This window comes from Manis javanica, chromosome 11 (assembly GCF_040802235.1).
Source record: "Manis javanica isolate MJ-LG chromosome 11, MJ_LKY, whole genome shotgun sequence".
NCBI lineage: Eukaryota > Metazoa > Chordata > Mammalia > Pholidota > Manidae > Manis > Manis javanica.
This window is the reverse complement of record NC_133166.1, coordinates 117,981,934-117,998,923: the sequence shown is the minus strand read 5'-3', so window position 1 is coordinate 117,998,923 and position 16,990 is coordinate 117,981,934. Positions and strand designations below refer to the sequence as shown.

The 16,990-nt window shown below is 57.3% G+C and overlaps 3 protein-coding genes across 10 annotated transcripts; 1 reads left to right on the top strand and 2 right to left on the bottom strand.

Annotated features, from left to right (window-relative positions):
• Window positions 1–204: 204 nt before the first annotated feature.
• Window positions 205–9,796, bottom strand: EML3 (EMAP like 3). Of its 7 annotated transcripts, none has more exons than XM_017654560.3 (22): window positions 9,178–9,796; window positions 8,178–8,349; window positions 7,840–8,094; window positions 7,630–7,743; window positions 6,535–6,602; window positions 6,251–6,374; window positions 5,872–6,042; window positions 5,626–5,695; window positions 5,429–5,539; window positions 5,099–5,194; window positions 4,565–4,720; window positions 4,261–4,402; window positions 3,697–3,848; window positions 3,490–3,615; window positions 3,276–3,407; window positions 2,762–2,829; window positions 2,147–2,235; window positions 1,978–2,075; window positions 1,757–1,844; window positions 1,155–1,253; window positions 738–868; window positions 205–646 (listed from the first exon to the last, which is right to left on the bottom strand). In XM_017654560.3, the coding sequence occupies exons 1-22, from the start codon at window positions 9,197–9,199 to the stop codon at window positions 443–445; spliced, it is 2,688 nt and encodes an 895-aa protein (XP_017510049.1). In that variant the 5' UTR covers window positions 9,200–9,796; the 3' UTR covers window positions 205–442. The 7 variants fall into 7 exon arrangements, 5 of the variants coding, with proteins under 5 accessions (XP_017510049.1, XP_073073743.1, XP_073073744.1 ...); XM_073217642.1 differs by lacking the exon at window positions 9,178–9,796 and adding an exon at window positions 9,035–9,136; XR_001852281.3 differs by lacking the exon at window positions 205–646 and having other exon boundaries at window positions 1,937–2,075.
• A 133-nt stretch (window positions 9,797–9,929) lies between these two features.
• On the top strand, window positions 9,930–12,007 carry ROM1 (retinal outer segment membrane protein 1). The gene is made up of 3 exons (XM_017654564.3): window positions 9,930–10,629; window positions 11,016–11,262; window positions 11,377–12,007. The coding sequence occupies exons 1-3, from the start codon at window positions 10,040–10,042 to the stop codon at window positions 11,593–11,595; spliced, it is 1,056 nt and encodes a 351-aa protein (XP_017510053.2). The 5' UTR covers window positions 9,930–10,039; the 3' UTR covers window positions 11,596–12,007.
• A 4-nt stretch (window positions 12,008–12,011) lies between these two features.
• On the bottom strand, window positions 12,012–16,437 carry B3GAT3 (beta-1,3-glucuronyltransferase 3). 2 transcript variants are annotated; one of them, XM_073217648.1, is made up of 5 exons: window positions 16,255–16,437; window positions 14,975–15,110; window positions 13,400–13,760; window positions 12,918–13,208; window positions 12,012–12,507 (listed from the first exon to the last, which is right to left on the bottom strand). In XM_073217648.1, the coding sequence occupies exons 1-5, from the start codon at window positions 16,334–16,336 to the stop codon at window positions 12,409–12,411; spliced, it is 969 nt and encodes a 322-aa protein (XP_073073749.1). In that variant the 5' UTR covers window positions 16,337–16,437; the 3' UTR covers window positions 12,012–12,408. The 2 variants fall into 2 exon arrangements, with proteins under 2 accessions (XP_073073749.1, XP_017510055.1); XM_017654566.3 differs by having other exon boundaries at window positions 14,975–15,149; window positions 16,255–16,433.
• Window positions 16,438–16,990: the final 553 nt, after the last annotated feature.

Here is a 16,990-nt window from a genome sequence, read left to right as displayed (position 1 = left end):
TAACTCTCTCCCCGCCGGAGGCCGGCAGCTCCCCCTGCGTCCCGAAAGACTCGCGCGCCTTTGCGCTTCGCGGAGTTATTTGCAAGCGGTTTTGCCTGTTATTTACATGAATGGTTTACGCCCCCTTACCCTTTCCGCCCAATCCTTTTTACTGTAATCTCCAACCCTACAGCGCCCAGCCGCACCCCACAAAAGGACCGGGAAGCGACTCTGCTTTTGGTTTATTGCCCCTCAGCAGGCGGCGGAAGTCAGGGCCCAGGCTGGGGCTTCCCGGCTCAGCCAGCGGGTCTATACAGTGTGTGCAGGGGTGCCGTTCGCCCCTTCCAGAGAAATGCAAGTTCGGGAATGTCTCGAAGTAGAGGAAAGGGTCGTCCCCTGGTCCTGGAGGTTCGGGTGGGGCGGAGCCACGCCGCAGAGGCCGGTGGGTCCCATCGGGCAGCTGTCAGACATCGAGAGAGGAAGCGGGGGACAGGGAAGGGGTTCGAGAGGGCGTGGCGGGCGCCGGCCCCGCACCCCCGGCACCCAACACCCGCCACTGGAAGATGCTTGCGTCCTTGCCACCCAGGGAGACGAGATGGGAGTCGTCGTGCGTAAACCGGACGCTGGTCACGTGGCTGCCGTGGCCGCCGTACACGAGGCTCGGCGCCTGGGCGGAAAGGAACACCGACCAAGTAGCGGCGGCTGCGGAACCCCTCTGGCCCAGCCCACCCGGTCCTGAAAGCCCTGAGAGGCCTCACCTTGGCGCGCGCGCACGGGTACTGGAAGAGGTGTACTTTGCAGAAGTCGTCGGCCACAGCCACCACGCGCTCGTTGTGCGAGCGGCACAGGGAGTTGATGTCGGTGCCATCCGAGCCGTCCGGCCACACGCCTAGCACAGCAGCCGGCCTCAGCACAGCTTCTCCCCGCCGCCACCCACCCACGGTCCAGAGCTACGCCGTTTCCAGCGCTCAGGCCGCGGTGGCCACCCACCGGCTGCGTTCCAGGCAATCCTTCCCAGTCCCCAGGGCCGAGGGCTGGAGGGGCCTCCTGGGTTGATTCTGCCGGTTTCTTGACGCCCATCCCGCCACACACACTCAGCATTCCGAGCCTGGGGCGGGCTCCACCTTGTCCCCCAATTCATCAAGGTTCTGTGCCCCTGCACTCCTCCTGCTCACCATAGACATGGAAGCCCAGCACACAGGTGTACGTGGCCCACTCCCGGTCTCTGCTCTCATAGCGATTCCTCAGCAGCTTGCAGCCTCCAGCCACATCCCCTGGGGAGAGGAGCCCACCCTCAGTTCTCATCCTGCCTTCAGGAAGCCCAGAAGGCTGGGAGAAAGACGCTTAGAATGGTGGCATGTGATCTAGCTACCTTGGTAGCCATCGACCAGAACAAAATCCAGCCCTATGTGCTTCCTGAATTCTCAACTGAAGTTCTCCTAACCACTCCCTTGTCATCAGTTCTCCCTGCCTAGATCAATCCCTCCATCTGCCCTGAGAAACTTTTCCAAAACACCCTTTCTTAGTACATTTTTCAACTCAAGTCCTTGTGAGAACAAGACATGGTGTAAAACTATGTTTTTTTTCCAAGTCACAAAATTTCTCCTATGCGCATAACTCCAACAGCACTTCAACCCCATCTCCACCTCCCTATCTGACAGCCTCTCCACCTGGAGCTCCCCATATACTCTCCTTCCTCCCCTCCCAACCAGGAGCCCCTCCCACACAAAACCCACCCCGATTACCACTGCCTATGCTCTCCCCTACTGCCACTCACAGTAAAGGATCTCATAGTCCCCAGAATTGGACATGATGAAATTTCCATCCTTGGACCAGTCAAGGTGAGTGATGAAGCTGGAGTGACCCTGGGAGCAAGGGCCAAGAGATTAAAAATGTAGCTACCTTTTCCCATCCCAGCACCCCCAGTTAGTGCATTTAGACCCTTCAAGTTGTTTACCTGCTATGGCAATGCCCCACCCTCCAGCCCAGCTTCCTCACCACACAGCGGCCAAAGCGGCTGGACTTGGCACCATCACTGGAAACGCTATAGATGTAGATCATGTTGTCATGGGAACCAATGGCCAGGTACAACCCATCTACAAAGACAATCACTCAGAGAGGGAACGGCCAGAAATGGGTCTGGGTCTAGGGTGGGGATGGCTCCCACCTGGGCTGTACCGGACCACTGAGAGCTGCTCATTGCCATCGGTGACATCAGACACAATCTCTCTGGTCTCTGTGTCCAAAACCAGCCACCTGAAAGGGAAGGGGGTAGAAAGCAGATATGAGGATACCTGTCCTGGGCAGGGAGAGAGTTGGCAAGTTGGAGAGTCTCAAAGACACCCACAGAAAGGCTATGATGTAGAGAGGTCGCCACTGCATTCTCATGCTAGGAAATGGGAAGTGGCTAAAGGCAGATAAAAGCTGAAAGGCTTCTGATGCCATCTAAGAAAGGAGTACAGGGGCCCAACTACAAGGGCCCTACAGAGTCTGTAAGCCTGTCACTTCCCTGTGTTAGTCTCCCTTATGCCTATCCCATCCCCACTGCTTCTCTATCTTGAGTTGCCACCTCCTCTACTCCCAGGCTCGGAGGGGAAAGTGGCTGGGTGTGATGACAGGTGCCACATGAGGGCAGGGGAGGCCCAGGCTGCTGGGAGAAGCACTGAGGAGCAGGAAGGTGCAGCTGGACTCCTGAGAGGCAGCAGTCCCACTCCCCCACTCCACCAAGAACCCTCCCCGTACCTCCTGCTGTACCCTCCCAGGAGTCCTGGCTCCGTCTCACCTCCCCGTGTTCAGTCCTACAGCCACAACTGCCCCACTGGGGTGAAAATCAGCACAAACACCAGTCTCCTGGAGGACAGAGAAGGTGAATTCAAGAAGATGCCTTTCTAGTGAGGGAAGCAAGACAGACACCTTGTCATCTCGGTAGCATCAAAGCCTCCTCCTCCCAAGGAGATGGGAGGAAAGGAACAGTAGATCTGGGGTGGAGGAAGGGTGTTACTGCAGCCTAAATGTTGGGGGGAATATTTAAAATACGAAACCAGACCTGAGGCCTCCTAGCTGTGCAGATTAACCATTTGTTGCTGGATCAAGGGGAGGGGGGAGTGGAGAGGCAGTGCTCAGGCCTAACAGAGGCACTGGCACTGAAGAATGGGTATTTTAGTAGCCAGTACAGCCATTTCAGTACAAACTGGCTGCTTCGGGGGAGCAGAAGGAAAGGGATGTTGGGGAAGGAGTGACAGCTGTAGGAGTTATGGTTAGTGTGACACTGGGGATTCAGAGACACAGGGCTCTACCTTGAGGTCGATACTCCAGGCCAGTGCATGGCCCTCCCCATCCCACAGGCAAAGCTGCCGGTCATGGCCGCAGGTGAGGAAGCGGTTCTGGAAGGGATGTGTGCAGAGTCCCCAGAGCTCGTCTGTGTGGCCCTGCAGCAGAGCGTGGGCTGTCACTTCTGGCCCTCCCCAACAGTTCTTCCCTCCCTCCTCTTCTGAGCGCTTGGCCCCCAACCTGGATTACAGGGGAGAAGCCCTGGGCCAGATCTCCTCTCAGCAATGCATTCTTCGTGGTTCCCACCAGCAGCTCAGAACCCAGCCCCTCAGCAATGGCCCGCACAGCTCCAAAGTGTTCAGGAATCTGCAGGATGGTGGCACAAGTGAGGAGTCCACTGACCATTCCTCTTTCCCCTCCCTCCCTCCAACCCAGCCCAGCCCTCACCTCAGCCTCTTGGAGGGCCACCAACCCGGGCCCCCACTGTACCAGCCGGCGGTCCCGCCCACCACCACTCAGCACAGTCCCGTCCCGCCGGAGACACAGGGCGAAGATGGAACCTTCATGAGCATGGGCCTGGGCCACAATCCCGTAGGTCTCTGTTGGCAAAGTCCTGGGTGGGTCATGCTCTTGGGGTGCAGGGAAGTGGGGAACAGGAGCAGCCTAGGCCATCACAATAGAGTAGTAACTCCCAGCTGTTGAGTGCCTCTCATCCTCGGCTATTAGTCTCCTTGTTTATAGACTAGGCAGCTGCGGCTCAGAGAAGGGGGGTAACTTCCTAAAGTCTCAAAAACTAAGTGGCAAAACTGGGATTTGAACCCAGGATCTGGCAAACTCCAAAGCCCCGGCCCTTCCGCCTTCGCCATGTTGCCCCTACCCTTCTAGATAAAGGCCCCACCAAGGCCTACAAAGAACTATCGACTCTCACGGTAAAAATACAGGAAATCACCCTCTCTGTTCCCACAGACCCTTTGGGTGCTAGACTCCCCAGGTACCCCCACAACCACGTACCTTTGGCCCCACCCCTGCCTGGGGTCCTGGAATCTGAGAGACTCCTCCCCCAGGTGAGAATGTTCCCCTCTGAGTCACCAGTGAGAATGTCCCCATCCGGGAGGAACACAAAACAAGGGATAAACTTGGGTTTCTTGTATTTCTAGGGGACAGGCAAGCAGAGAGCAGAGGTCAAAAGGCTGGACAAGGGCTAAAAGTCACGGGACAGTTGCCAGTTGGGTAGCATTAGGGCCTGTAGTATTCAGACCAATGCTCCATCTCCACTCTGCCCTCCCCCACCAGCCTGCACCCATCCATGCCTCACCCCAAAGACACCCTGTTTCCGGGTGAGGGTTCCATTCCCAGGAACCCCTGCTCCTCCACTCCAGTTCCAGAAGTGGACGTGGGATTTCCCACTAGTGACAATGCAGCTGCTGTCGCGTGGGTTAAAGCCAACGGCCAGGACTGAGTCATTTGTGCTCTGAAGGGAAGATACAAGTTTCAGCCGCCTCAAGGCCCGAGCACCCTCATTCTACTTGACTCCCCTCACTATGCATCCTAACAGCTGGTCTGCAGAAGTCCACAAACTCCAGGACAACCCTTCCTTCCAGACCCTGGGCCTCTAAAAGCGCTACTCCCAGTCACTCAGAATTAACCACCCCAGCGCTTAACCCTTCCGAGATCAGAACTAACAAAGTCCCCATTGCACAGCCTCAGAGAGCCCAGGAGGCTCCCCCCAGGTAACCCAGCCAGGGAGGAGGTAAATGCAGGCATAAGTCCGGTGCTTTCTGTGCTCCTGCACTTCCACCAACCTCAGCACCCAACCTCAGTGCCCCTCCAGGCCATCTGGAACTCTCACCTTGATCTCAGCCAGCTTTGTGCCCCGGCTGCAGTCCCACACTGACAGCATGTGCTCGTTGGAATCATCCACCACACAAAGAAAAGCACCCTGATCCTGAAGATGGGGGACACATCAGAGGGGCTGAGTGAGGCCTAGAGGTCTAGGAGTTCATGGTCACTAGGCAAAGGATGCCACCACAGGTTGGGGGCAGAAGTGGACATGTCCCTTTCTTGGGAGAGCTGGCTGGGGTTCAAAAAGGCCAGAATTTCTAAGGCTTCCTGGTGCAGTACAAGAAGGGGGCTCCTGGGCAAGGTAGACAGGGGTCTAGAGGCTTTGGGGCCAGCTCACCGCAACTGAAAAGGCCAGGGCCCCCACACCCCGCTCGAAGGCCCCTAGACCAATCTCCTGCAGCTTCAGCAGTGTCTCTGAGTTCCAGATGTGAACCACAGGCTGCAGGGGCTGGTGGAGGAGAAGGGGTCGGGGGTGTGAAGGAAAGCCAGGCTGGAATTTCATCCTGTCTGCCTCGTGTTTGACTTCGGCCTTACCTTTCCGTCCTTATCGACTCCAGCTGTCTGTCCTGAGGCTACCCGAACACCATCAGGGTGAACAGCCAGGCTAAGTAGGGGAGGAGACAGTCTAGGGAAGGGGGTTGGTTTCTCAAGACCACCCAGGACACCTCTATGCTTGCAGAGCAGCCAGGCAACTCTTCTGCTCCTCCACACCACCCAGACCTTCTTCCTGCCAAGCCCACCATCCCCACGTCTAGAGCTGCCCACTCCCAGGCCCCTCACCATCGCACGCAGTCCGTGTGCCCCCGGTAATGTCTCTGGCCGCCACCTCCAGGACCTCCTGGGCCTCCCCGGGGCCGGTATAGCACCACCACACAGGCAATAAAGTAGACTACCTCCCCAGAGCGCAGCACAAACAGATTAGAGCGGGAGTCGCGACCCCTGTACCCATAACTGGAGTGGGGCTCATGGTCAAGGAAAAGGTCAGATCAAGGGCAGGATGAGAAGGGGAAGAAAGACAGAGCTTCTGGCTGGCAGCACCACTGGCAGAGGCTGGTAGGGGAGGATTCAGAGGGCTCCTTGCCCCCACAGACACAGGAGGAAACCATAAAGGGGGTTTCTCATGAAGTTGGTTCCCAGGGGACTGGAGGGGGCAGGATACACCCAGTCAAGGCTGAGGGTCTCCGGGGGTGGGCCGCTGGGCAGCTCCTCAAGGCTGCGGATGCCAGACGGGATGTACATGGTAATGGGGCGGCCTCGAAGGAACATCTTCACTGAGATGCCTTCTACAGAGAAAAGGTGGGGGGTGTCAACACTACCCTGCAGCCTCCCTTCCAGGAAGCCAGAGCAGAACTCTACCCACCACACTTCACAGGTCCCCCAAAATAGCTCCTGGGGCTGTAGCCCAAACTCTTAAGTCCATTTTCCAGACCCCTCAGTACATACCCAAATTGTAATTGCTCCTCCGAGATCCAGGACCCCCAGGGCTGAAGAGGGGGTCTTTCCCCCCACGGCTGTTGGAAAGAGACAAAAGCATAGGAATCAGGGTCAGGTCCCAAGACCTAAGTGGGGAGGGGTAGGACACAAGAAAAGAGGTTACTCTAGAGACCACAGTCACCTCTGCAGGCTTTTAGTTTGCCTTCTGAAGGTTTAAGGGGCGTTTAGCTCCATATAAGAAATAAGAAGATTTGAGTGTTAAAGAGGGCTGAGTGTAGGGCATGAGGTCACAATTTGTAAGAGGCAGTGTGGGGTGACAGGGAGGAGCCCTTTCCTCCAGACCGCCAGACCTATGGCTATTCACCCATCAGTAAAATGGGACCAAGTGCATCCAGAATGCACACCAGCCCTGCCTTTCAGGGATCTGGGATGTAGCAAGAAAGTTCTTATTTCTCAAGAGGAAAGTGACAGGCAAATTCCAGAGACCACTGTCATTAGATGATCATAGGGTGATAATATCTCTTCGAAGAATAAAAGAGAGACCAAGGACAGGGCTAGAATGAACACTCGGGTGTTCTGGGGCCTCTATGCACTCTGAAACAACAATGCTTAGCCACCAGGATTTCCCATCACTCTCTAGAATTAAAGCCTGGTAGGGGGCTAGGGGTGGCTGAAACTCTGAGGACAGTCATCCATGAAAATCATGCGAATTTTGGGAAAAGCCTCTTGGAATGTTGGAAGCTAGGTTGTGATATGGTGGCAAGGGCCAGGGGAGTGGAGTTAGGAAGAGTTGGGTTCAAATCCTGCCTCTGGCTGTGTGATCCCAGGCAAATGACTTACCCTCTCTGAACCTGTTTCCTCACCTGGACAATGAACAGCATGAGACCACCTACCCCCCAAGGATGTCGTGGGACTGAATGAGATGGAAGAGGTCGAGGGTTTAGCACAGTGCCGGGTACACAGCAGGCGCCCCAGGAGCACTTGTTCCTTTCTTCCTGTTGGGCAATGAGGTCCCCCCACCCCACCCAGGGAAGTGAGGTGAGGGATGTGGAAAGTCAAGAGCCTGAGCCTGGGGTGGGGCCGGCTGGGGGGAGCCTCACCCACCTCTCTGTGCTCCCTGACCGCAATAGCAGGTTGGCCGAGGAAGCCGCCTTCCGGGAGAGTTTCTGTCGAGGCCGCTCTGAGGGGGATGAGGAGGAGGAGGAATTTCTCCGCGGTCTGGGAGAAGCAGAGAGAGGAGCTGAAGGTGATTCCCTCTAGTCCTGCTCCCCAACTGCTCCCATTCGCCGCTAGCGTCGGCTGCAGGACACTTACGCGTCAGTGCACTGCGGAGGCTGCACGAGCCTGAGGCCCCCCGGCGGGCCGGGGGAGCCGGTGCCACTGCCGCTGCCCCCTCCTTCAGACTGGGTCCCGCTCGGCTCTTCACTGCCTCCCTGAGGGGCGGGGGGCCCGTTGCTCAGGCCAGCGGGGCCAGTGGGTGGCTGCATCTCCACCTCTGTCTCTGTCTGGGTGCCTCGGCTCACCAAGAAGGGACTACATGTGGGTGGCAATCCTGAGGGTGCTGCAAGGCTGCCAAGGAGACAGTGAATCAACCTGATGCCCCAAGAGGTCCCGTCCCAGGAAGGAGCAAGAGGGTGTGACAACACACATACCAGTCCCTCGTTGGAGCTGGTGTGCCAGAATCCTGCAGGGAGGTGGGGGGTGCCTGTAGCCGCAGCAGGCGAAGGGCTTCGGCCAGGGCCGCCTTCACCAGCTCCATCTCCTTTTCCTGCACCTGAAGCCGCCGGCTCAAGGACTGCAAGGCCTCCTGAGCAGGGTCCTCATCTGGGAAAAGGGCAAGAGGCACTGAGAATGTACCCGCCACCTGGAGGAAGGGCTGAGGGGATACTGTCTCCCTGAAGTTTTTCATTCGTCCAGCAGGACTGCCCCCTTCAAACAGCCCCAGGCTTGGAGGCTAGCCCAGAGGGGAGGAGACGGGTGGTAGAGAACCAAGGGCCTCCTTCTGGCAGGGCAGGCAAGGACCCTGGCAAAGCTCCCTTCCTGCTGCCGCCCCAGCCTCCGCAAAGACAGGGAGTACCATGGAGCTCTGGGGAAAATATGGAGAACTGCTGAGGAACGTGGGAACCGCAGAGGGAGGCGCCGTACTGGTGAGGGATGACAGGGCCCACCCCAAAGCCAGCTCAGGTCTCTAGGGAAGGCAAAGAAACTGAGAAGGGGGCACCAGGAGAGAAGGGGGACACAGAGTACAGTCAGTCTGAGGGTCAAAGGACCAGGAGAAAAGATCTAGAATGGCAGGATAGTGTATCAGTGGAGATAGGGTCGTAGCGAAGGTCCCAGGGTAACAGCGGGGGTCAGAAGTAAAAAGACCCGAAATACCAAGAGAAGAGGCCCCAGAGTAACATAGAGCGCAGGGAAACTTCGAGGAGCCCAGAAAGTATGGGTGGGTGGGATGACTTTGTTGGAAGTCCGAAATGACAGTAAGAGCACCCAAGTAACTAGGGAGAGCGACCTGAGGCACAGTGGAGGATGCGCAGAGCCCCTGGGGCCGAGGAACACGCGGGGACGCCACCAGACAGCCGTCGGGCACTGGCAGCGGCCAACCACCCGGGCGCTCCGGGAAGGGGCACGCCGCCCGCTCCGCCCCGTACTCACCGGGCACCCCGGCCCCGTCCATCCGGCCCGCCGGCTTGCTCCGCGCGGCGGCGGCGGAGGAGGCGTCTAAGCCGCGGGGGCCATGGCCAGGGAGAGGGAAGGGGAAGCACCCCGGGGCGCGCACGCAAGGGTCCCGTGCTACCCCCCGGGGGCGCTGTCGGGCGCGGGAAAAGGGCCTGGAGAGGGCGCTGTGGAGCGGGGCCGGCTGGTTCCAGGACCCGCCGGGGCCTCGGACTCTCCCGGGGCCTCTCTCGGCTCCAGGGGGTGGGGTGGCAGGGCCGGCCCGGGTCCCAGCGCCGCAGCATAAACAGGCGCCGGACGCGGAGCCGCCAGGAAGCGCAGTGGGGGGGGCGGGACGAGGTGGGGGCCGGGCCGCCTGGTAACCCCTCCCTGTCCGGGCCTCGCTGCTCAGAACGGGGGCGGGGCCAACCCGCTGACCCCAGAGCCCCTACCGGCCCCCGCCCTCCAGACCCTTCCGGGTTCCCCCGCCCCTGGACTCCCTGGGGACCCAGGCGGGAGCTTTGGCCCTGAGGCCTCCCGCGACAGCCCCTAGCCCCTAAGGGCAGGGCGGACCAGGTCCTCCCCACTTCCGCGACGGGGCAGGGGCGGGGTCAAGAAATGGGTCCTCGTCCCCAGGGGCGGGACTTTCCCTAAGGGGTAAGGCCAAGGGATCCCGAACTGGGGCTGGCAGTGGCCAAGGCTGCGGGTTATTAAGGCTGGGCGGGGGGGTGGGGGGAGGGATTCCCAGGGTATTGGGGTCAAGGTGGCATTAGCCCGGCTCAAGCCGGGATGGGCTGACTCAGCACCCTGCCAGGCCCCCGCCGTCCCTGACAGCCCTGCTCTCCAGGGGCAGAGATGGGAGATGGCGCCGGTGTTGCCCGTGTTGCTGCCCCTGCAGCCTCGTATCCGTCTGGCGCAGGGGCTCTGGCTTCTTTCCTGGCTGCTGGCGCTGACCGGTGGCCTCACCATCCTCTGTAGCGGGCACCTCCTGGTCCAGCTGTGGCACCTTGACACCTTCTTGGCTCCCTCCTGCCCGTTCACTGCCCTGCCGCGGCTTGCCCTGGCAGCCAGTGCGGTGGCTCTGGGCACAGGACTGGTGGCTGCAGGAGCCAGCAGGGCCAGCCTGGATGCAGCTCAATACCCTCCCTGGCGAAGGATCCTGGGCCCGCTGCTGGGAGCTGGCGTTGCTGGGGGCGAGGGGCTCCTGGTCCTCGCCCTGGGGCTAACCCTGGCTTTACCTGGGAGCCTGGACATGGGGCTAGAGGAGGGCCTGGGGACTGCCTTGGCTCACTACAAGGACACAGAGGTGCCCGGACACTGCCATGCCAAACGGCTGGTGGATGAGCTGCAGCTGAGGCACCACTGCTGCGGGCGCCACGGGTACAAGGATTGGTTTGGGATCCAGTGGATCAGCAGCCGTTACCTGGATCCCAATGACCAGGATGTAGTTGAGTGAGTGCTTTGCTGGCCCCTTCCTCCCCAACCCCCTCCATCCCCCAAGCCTTGCTGTCTTGCTGCCTTGCAACACTACCTCACCCAGACAGGCAAAAATAAATAGAGCACAGCAATCGAATGAGCTACAACTCTGCCATTTATCAGCTGTGTGACCTGGACATGTTACCAAACGGCTCTGGGTCCATTTCCCCATCTGTAGAGTGGAGATAATAATAGTACCTATCTTACAGAGTTGTTGTGAAGATGGATGAATTATGTATGCCTGGCATGTAGTAAAGCAGTCCGTAAAGGTCTCACTCTGATTTTTCCCTTCTCCCTGCTCACAGCTTCTCCCCCAGACCCCTACTTTCAGACATCTTAACACCCCGCCCCTCCCTTTGCAGCCGGATCCAGAGCAATGTGGAAGGCCTGTATCTGATTGATGGGGTCCCTTTCTCCTGCTGCAACCCCCACTCACCCAGACCTTGCCTGCAAAGCCAGCTCTCAGACCCTCACGCTCACCCACTCTTCGATCCCCGCCAGCCCAACCTAAACCTCTGGATCCAAGGATGCCACAGGGTGCTGCTGGGATACCTGGAGAACTTGACAAGCACGCTTGGCAGCATGCTGGCTGTCACCTTCCTGCTGCAGGTGAGTCAGCAGTGTCTGAGGCCTCCCTCCATCTGGGCCTCTTCATGCTTCCAACCCTGGGGCCTCTGGAACTGCTGACCCTCATAGACCTCTTTCCCCTTGCTTTCCCCACAGACTCTGGTGCTCCTGGGCCTGCGGTACCTGCAGACGGCCCTGGAGGGGCTTGGAGGAATCATCGATGGGGAGGGAGAGACTCAGGGTTATCTCTTTCCCAGTGGGCTGAAGGACATGCTGAAAATAGTGTGGCTACAGGGAGGGGGTGCCCATAGGCCGGCACCTGAGGAGGTCCCACCAGAAGAGGCACCTCCTAAAGAGAGTCTACCTGAGACCTAATGGCCTGGAGCTTGGGGTGGGAATTGGGAAGGAGGAAGGGGAGGGAAGGACAAGACTGGAAACCCAACAACTCACTGAGGTTCCAGGTGGAGGAGCAGGGCCCTTAGATTAGAGGTGTTAAGGATAGACAGTGAACTGCACCGGGGTAGCAGAGAAACCGCATGTCCTAGGGCCTAGCCCCTGTGGCCAGAGCCACCAGGGAACAGAAGAAAACAGGGTGGCAGGAAAATGACATGGGAAAGCCTGGAGATGGCTCCTGAAGCAGACTCAATACAGTATTTGGACTGAAGCCCACTCATCTTCAAGGGGATGGGGGGCCCTGAGAGAATGGATTTCTGTCTGACAGAGAAGCCAGGACTCCAAGGATCAGAATGCAAGAACTATGCATGGAAATGAAGGAAATCAAAGACCCCCCCAAGGGTTGAGATTGTTTATTCTGGAGGTAGGAGGGGGTCAGCATGCTCAGGTGGGGAGGGTCCAGCCCACTCCTCCAGCCCCCCAGTGCATGCCCAGCCCCAATAAGTTACTTAGTTACTTAGCCGCCCTCCCTCCTGCATCTCTGTCCTTCTGCTCCACCCCCAACAGGGCAGACCTGGCTCAATACAAGGGCTGCTTGTCCCAACCTGTGGGCAGTGCCACATGGCACAGTGGGGGAGCGTAGAAGCAGCTGGGCCACAACCTGGGGCTGAAGGAGCCAAGGGACTCCCCCTGGCTCTGAGAGGTCAGGACTCGGCAAACTGAATCCTGGGCAGGCCAGGGGCCCAGTCCCACAGGTCTGTGCCCAGTGAGGTGGTAGTCAGGGTGGGGCTGCCATCACACCTCAATGGCTGGATCTGAGCCTTGGCCCTGCCGCTGTAGCTGCTCTTCCTGCTTCATCTTGGGCTTCTCTGTTCGTGTATGCCACACCAGAACCTGTCCCAGGAGGGTTTCAGTTAGAGCCAGGCCCAGCCATAGCCAGGCCTCTGGGGCCCTCAGCACACAACAGATTCTCCAGCCCTCCCTATACACACTGTGTGGGCTGCCAAGGGTGAAGGGCAGAGTCGGGGGAGGCTTTAGAGCATCTAAAATGGGGCCTTACCGCCTCACCCTCTCTGGGCCACACGGGTGCCCAGGACTGTGGGAGACAGAGTGGTAGCAGACCACTTCCCTTCCCTCACCCCCACCTTCCCCATGAGTAGAGGAAGCAAGGTTAAGTCTGAGATCTAGAGTCCCCCCTGCTTCAAACCCCCATACCCTATCCTCCTCCCCAGGACCTCACTCTACCTCTCCCATCACTCATCCATTCCGGAGCCAGGTTTCTGTGCCCACCTCTATCCCCTTACCCGAGTGCAATTGGCAGCCCGGGGCTCCAGGTCCTTGGTATCCACAAGGTGGCTCAGGAGACTGCTCTCCAGGTGGCCCCGGGGAGCAGCACCATCAAACTGGGCATTGGGCTTAGCCAACAGCGAGGGCAGGGCAACAGCAAATCCTGCCATATCCACTGGAAAGGGCCTGTTGGGCTCCCATGCTGTGTGGAAGCCCACAACCCGGCCATCCTGTACCCGAGGTCCCTCGAATCGCAGGCCACCCACCAGCCCCACAGGCCACACTGAGACACCACGGGTCCAGCGCATCTAACAAAAGTCAAAGAGAAGAAACAGACAGGGGTGGCCCAGGGGAAAGGGAAGGACCACTTGGGTCACTCTGCTTCACTGCTCCCCACTCCCCACTCCTCACCCAGTGGCCTAGAGCAACCCTGGTAACCAGGGCAACAGATGAAGCTGACCGCACCTGGCTGCCTTCCCATCCCCATCCCAGTGCTCACCTCCTCAAAGAGTTCCCGGCTGTAGGTGTTATCGTCGTCAGCAAAGTACACGACTCCCCGGGTCCCTGGAGGGGGTGGGTCCTTCTCTCCCCCAACAGCACCTCCTCCACCCCTGAGCCAGTCCAGGGCCCGGTTCCGCTGTTCTACACCTCGGGGCCGAACCCAGCCTGGCTCTCCCTCCCGGAGCCGCTGGGCCTTGGGAGTAAGGACCGCCAGGTGTGTGAAGAGGAGGCCAGAGGCAGCCAGCAGCCCTGAGACCAATGGGGTGGGGCCCTCAGCGTCCTCCACTAGCAGCCAATGCAGCCGGGGCACCAGGCTCAGTGTCTGGGACAGCCGCACCAGCTCTGCCTTCTGTACAAGCCTGCAAGGGGAAGACGCGGCAGGAGGGAAGGAGGTAGGCGCCATGTGCCACTCCAGCCTGTATACACAGTTGCTCCCGGGCCACTTCTAGCATCCCCTATGGCCTTTCCCCAACCAATAGCCAAACTGCCCTTCCTGCTTGTCAGCCTGACACTGACACCTGCCCTGTTCTTCTAGTCCGTGTCTGCCACCAGCTTCAACCCCAGGGCTCTGGCTGTGGGAGACTCTAAGTTAAGGGCACATGCTTTGGAATCAAGATACAGGTTCAGTGCCAGCTTTGTAACTTATTAAATGAGACAACTGGGCAAAATGGCTCCAATGTCCCCAAGCCTCAGTTTCCAGGATTGTAAAATGGGAATAACAGTACTTTACAACAATGTTGTCTTAAAGATTAAGTAAGAAAACGGCCTTCTAAAATACCAATAGGACTAGGTTCTCTTCCTCCTGTGTTTGTGTTTCCAGGTAGAGGAATTTAGAGAAACTTCTTGGCTCATTCCTCTCCAGGGGAGGAAGATTTATCTGAGTTTAGACAAAGAACTGGGAAGGTGTGGCCCAGTCACTTCCAGGCTTCTTTAGCCTTCAAATTGGCCTTCCCACCTCAGCGTTGGTGGTTTGTGTGAGGAGAGGGTGTAGAGTTGCCCATGCCTAGATGGGTCAGCCATGTATTAGCAGGCCCTCTGGTTACAGATCCAAAACCATGTTCCCCAGTTGATTTGCATCAGTAATAAAGCTACAATTTAATTTAAAAAAAAAAAAAAAAAAGAAAGAAAGAAAGAAAGGTAAAGCCCTTAGCACAGTGCCTAGTAGAGAAAAACCACACTGTAAATAATAACTGGTGTAACTTTTCCTAGATTCTGGTATGACTGTAAGGCCAAGCCCTTTTCTGCTTCAATTTTGTCAGTTCTCAAAGTTTCTCACCCTAAGGATTTCTAAGGAGGGAGAGTGAATTCATTAGCAAGTTCAAAATCTTTGGAATTTCATTTTCCTATCATAAAATTTCTCAGGAATTTTGTATTCTACTTCAGAGTACTTGCCTATTTTAATAGAAAAATTACCATTTTCCCACAAATCTTTGAGTAAAGATGTGGTTCATTTACCCTGCCGTTTGTTATTTCCTAGTTTGGGGAGCATCCCTTACCAAGTGCCTCCCCAAATTCATCATCAACCCCAACCTCTTAGTCCATGCAGGCCTCTTGGGTATACCAGAGCCCATACCTGGCATAGGTGGGGGTAACAACATAGATAGTAGGCAGGGCCTCAGGTTCAGGGGGCTGGGCAGGGGCAGGCGGTGGGCGACGGAGATCCGCTTGCAGCTGGGAAATCCTCAGATCCTTCTGTCGAAGCTGCTCTGCTGCTGCCCGCAGAGGAGGGAGGCAGTCACATGGCTGGCCTGGTCCCAGGAAGCAGGGATGGGGGCAGAGAACCACAGCATATTCAGCCTCCCAAAGGGCCACAACCTTCTCATTCAATTCCTAGCCAAGGCAGGAATCTCCTCCACAAGTTCTCTACCAGCATTTTCTACATCTCTAGTGGTAAGGACCTCACTGCTTCAATTAGCAGACCCTGTCCAACTTTAATAATTTAAATATTACAACTTTCATTTGGATATTGAGCTGATTATCTGCCTCCATCCTTTCTACCTGCTGGTCCTAATTTTGCCTTCTGGAGCCATAAAGAACAAGTCCATCTCCTAAAACAGGTCAGATTTTCAAATACCTAAGAATCATGCAATGGTCCTGTATCTAAATCCTGCATGAATGGCAGAGTTCAGACTGCTCTCTTGGCTGTGTGACCAGAGACTCATTAATTTATTGATTCCATTACTGAATAAATATTTATTGAATGCTCCTCCTGGGAGGCACTGTTTTAGGTGCTGGGGATACAACAAGGAACACAGCAGATATGGTCTCTGCCCTCACGAAGCTTTCAGTTTTGTGGAAGTGGCAGGCACAGAGCAAAGAGACAAATTAATAAAATCACTATAAATTGTGATAAGGACCATGAAAGAAATACGACAGAGAATAAAAGAGAATCTAGAAAAAAAGTGTTACTCTAGCCAAGGTGGTCGGGGAAGGCCTCTGAGGCGGTGACATTTGAGCCGGGACCTCTAGGATGAGAAAGCAGCAGCTGGGAAACAGCTGGGAGAAAAGCGCCGCAAGAGGAGGGAACAGGTTATGAGCTTGATAAACGCAACCAGATTTTCAAGAAAATGTCAGGAAGCTAGGGTGGCCCCAGCGGAGCAAAAAATGGGGTAGTTAATGGGGTTGGAAAGGCAGACGGCGGCAGGATCATGCGGGGCCCTGCAGGGTCTGGAAAGGAGTCTGGATTTCATCCCAGGTGCGGTGGAAAGCCGCGGTGCATTCTAGAGAGGGGAGTGCACCCGGCGGCCGCAGAGGGCTGTCGGAGGGCCGAGCTGCAGGAATGGTGTCTGCGCGGAGGTTCATCCCCAAGGCGGGACTGGTCGGCCAGTCGCACCCCCGCCCGGCCCCGCTCACCGAGCTGCACCAGCGCGTAGAGGAGACCAGCGATCGACACCAGGAAGTAGGCGAGAAACACGTTCTTCAGCTTCAGCTTCATGGCCGCGCCGCCGCCGGCGCGGGGGCAGGCGGGGTGCCGCCCGGGCGACGGGTCCCCGCCCCGCGCCCGCGCCCGCCAGCCTGCAGGCCCCGCCCCGCGTCCCGCCCTCCTCAAGCTCCCCTCTACCAGCTCCCGGCGGCTGGGGCTACGGCGCCCTCGCGAGCTAACTTCCGGTCAGTCCGCAACCGCCCCCCCCAGTGTAATTTCCGGTCCCTCAGCTCGTTCTGGGGATCGCGGGAGTGACGTCATATCCGACCCATCAAGAGCCAGTGGCCGGCTGACAGAAGCCCGATGGCAGCACGTGGAACTTTCAGACCTCCCCTTGAGCCCCAGTCCCTGTGCCCATATTCTCTCCTTTATATTCATTCTTTAATCCATCAGTCACAGCGCCCCATAGCTCGTAAATTTGGGGCCTTATGTGCCAGGCTTGTCTCATATAATCCTCACTATAAACCTTCAAAACAGATGGTATTGTCCTCACTTTATAGGTATAATTATGTTTGACAAAAGTTATATAACTGCCGTTGTGAAGATTTGTCCCTTCTAGATACCGGATTCCAGGATCTGTACTATTTCCTCTGACCCACATTTCTTAAAACAGATTACACTGGGTGTAAAGGCAAGGATGGCTGTCAAGACAATAGGCCATCTTGG

Excerpts from the sequence above, each read along its gene's own strand:
- EML3 (XM_017654560.3), bottom strand. The coding sequence starts at position 9,199 with ATGGACGGGGCCGGGGTGCCCG. Across the intron at positions 6,603-7,629 it reads CGGTCAGGGAGCACAGAGAG|CCGTGGGGGGAAAGACCCCC; the intron begins GTGGGTGAGGCT and ends TCTTTCCAACAG. Across the intron at positions 3,849-4,260 it reads AGGCAGGGGTGGGGCCAAAG|AGACCTACGGGATTGTGGCC; the intron begins GTACGTGGTTGT and ends CTTTGCCAACAG.
- B3GAT3 (XM_017654566.3), bottom strand. The coding sequence starts at position 16,336 with ATGAAGCTGAAGCTGAAGAACGTGTTTCTCGCCTACTTCCTGGTGTCG. Across the intron at positions 13,761-14,974 it reads GTTACCCCCACCTATGCCAG|GCTTGTACAGAAGGCAGAGC; the intron begins GTATGGGCTCTG and ends TTCCCCTTGCAG. Across the intron at positions 13,209-13,399 it reads GCCGGGAACTCTTTGAGGAG|ATGCGCTGGACCCGTGGTGT; the intron begins GTGAGCACTGGG and ends GACTTTTGTTAG.
- ROM1 (XM_017654564.3), top strand. The coding sequence starts at position 10,040 with ATGGCGCCGGTGTTGCCCGTGTTGCTGCCCCTGCAGCCTCGTATCCGT. Across the intron at positions 10,630-11,015 it reads AATGACCAGGATGTAGTTGA|CCGGATCCAGAGCAATGTGG; the intron begins GTGAGTGCTTTG and ends CTCCCTTTGCAG. Across the intron at positions 11,263-11,376 it reads CTGTCACCTTCCTGCTGCAG|ACTCTGGTGCTCCTGGGCCT; the intron begins GTGAGTCAGCAG and ends CTTTCCCCACAG.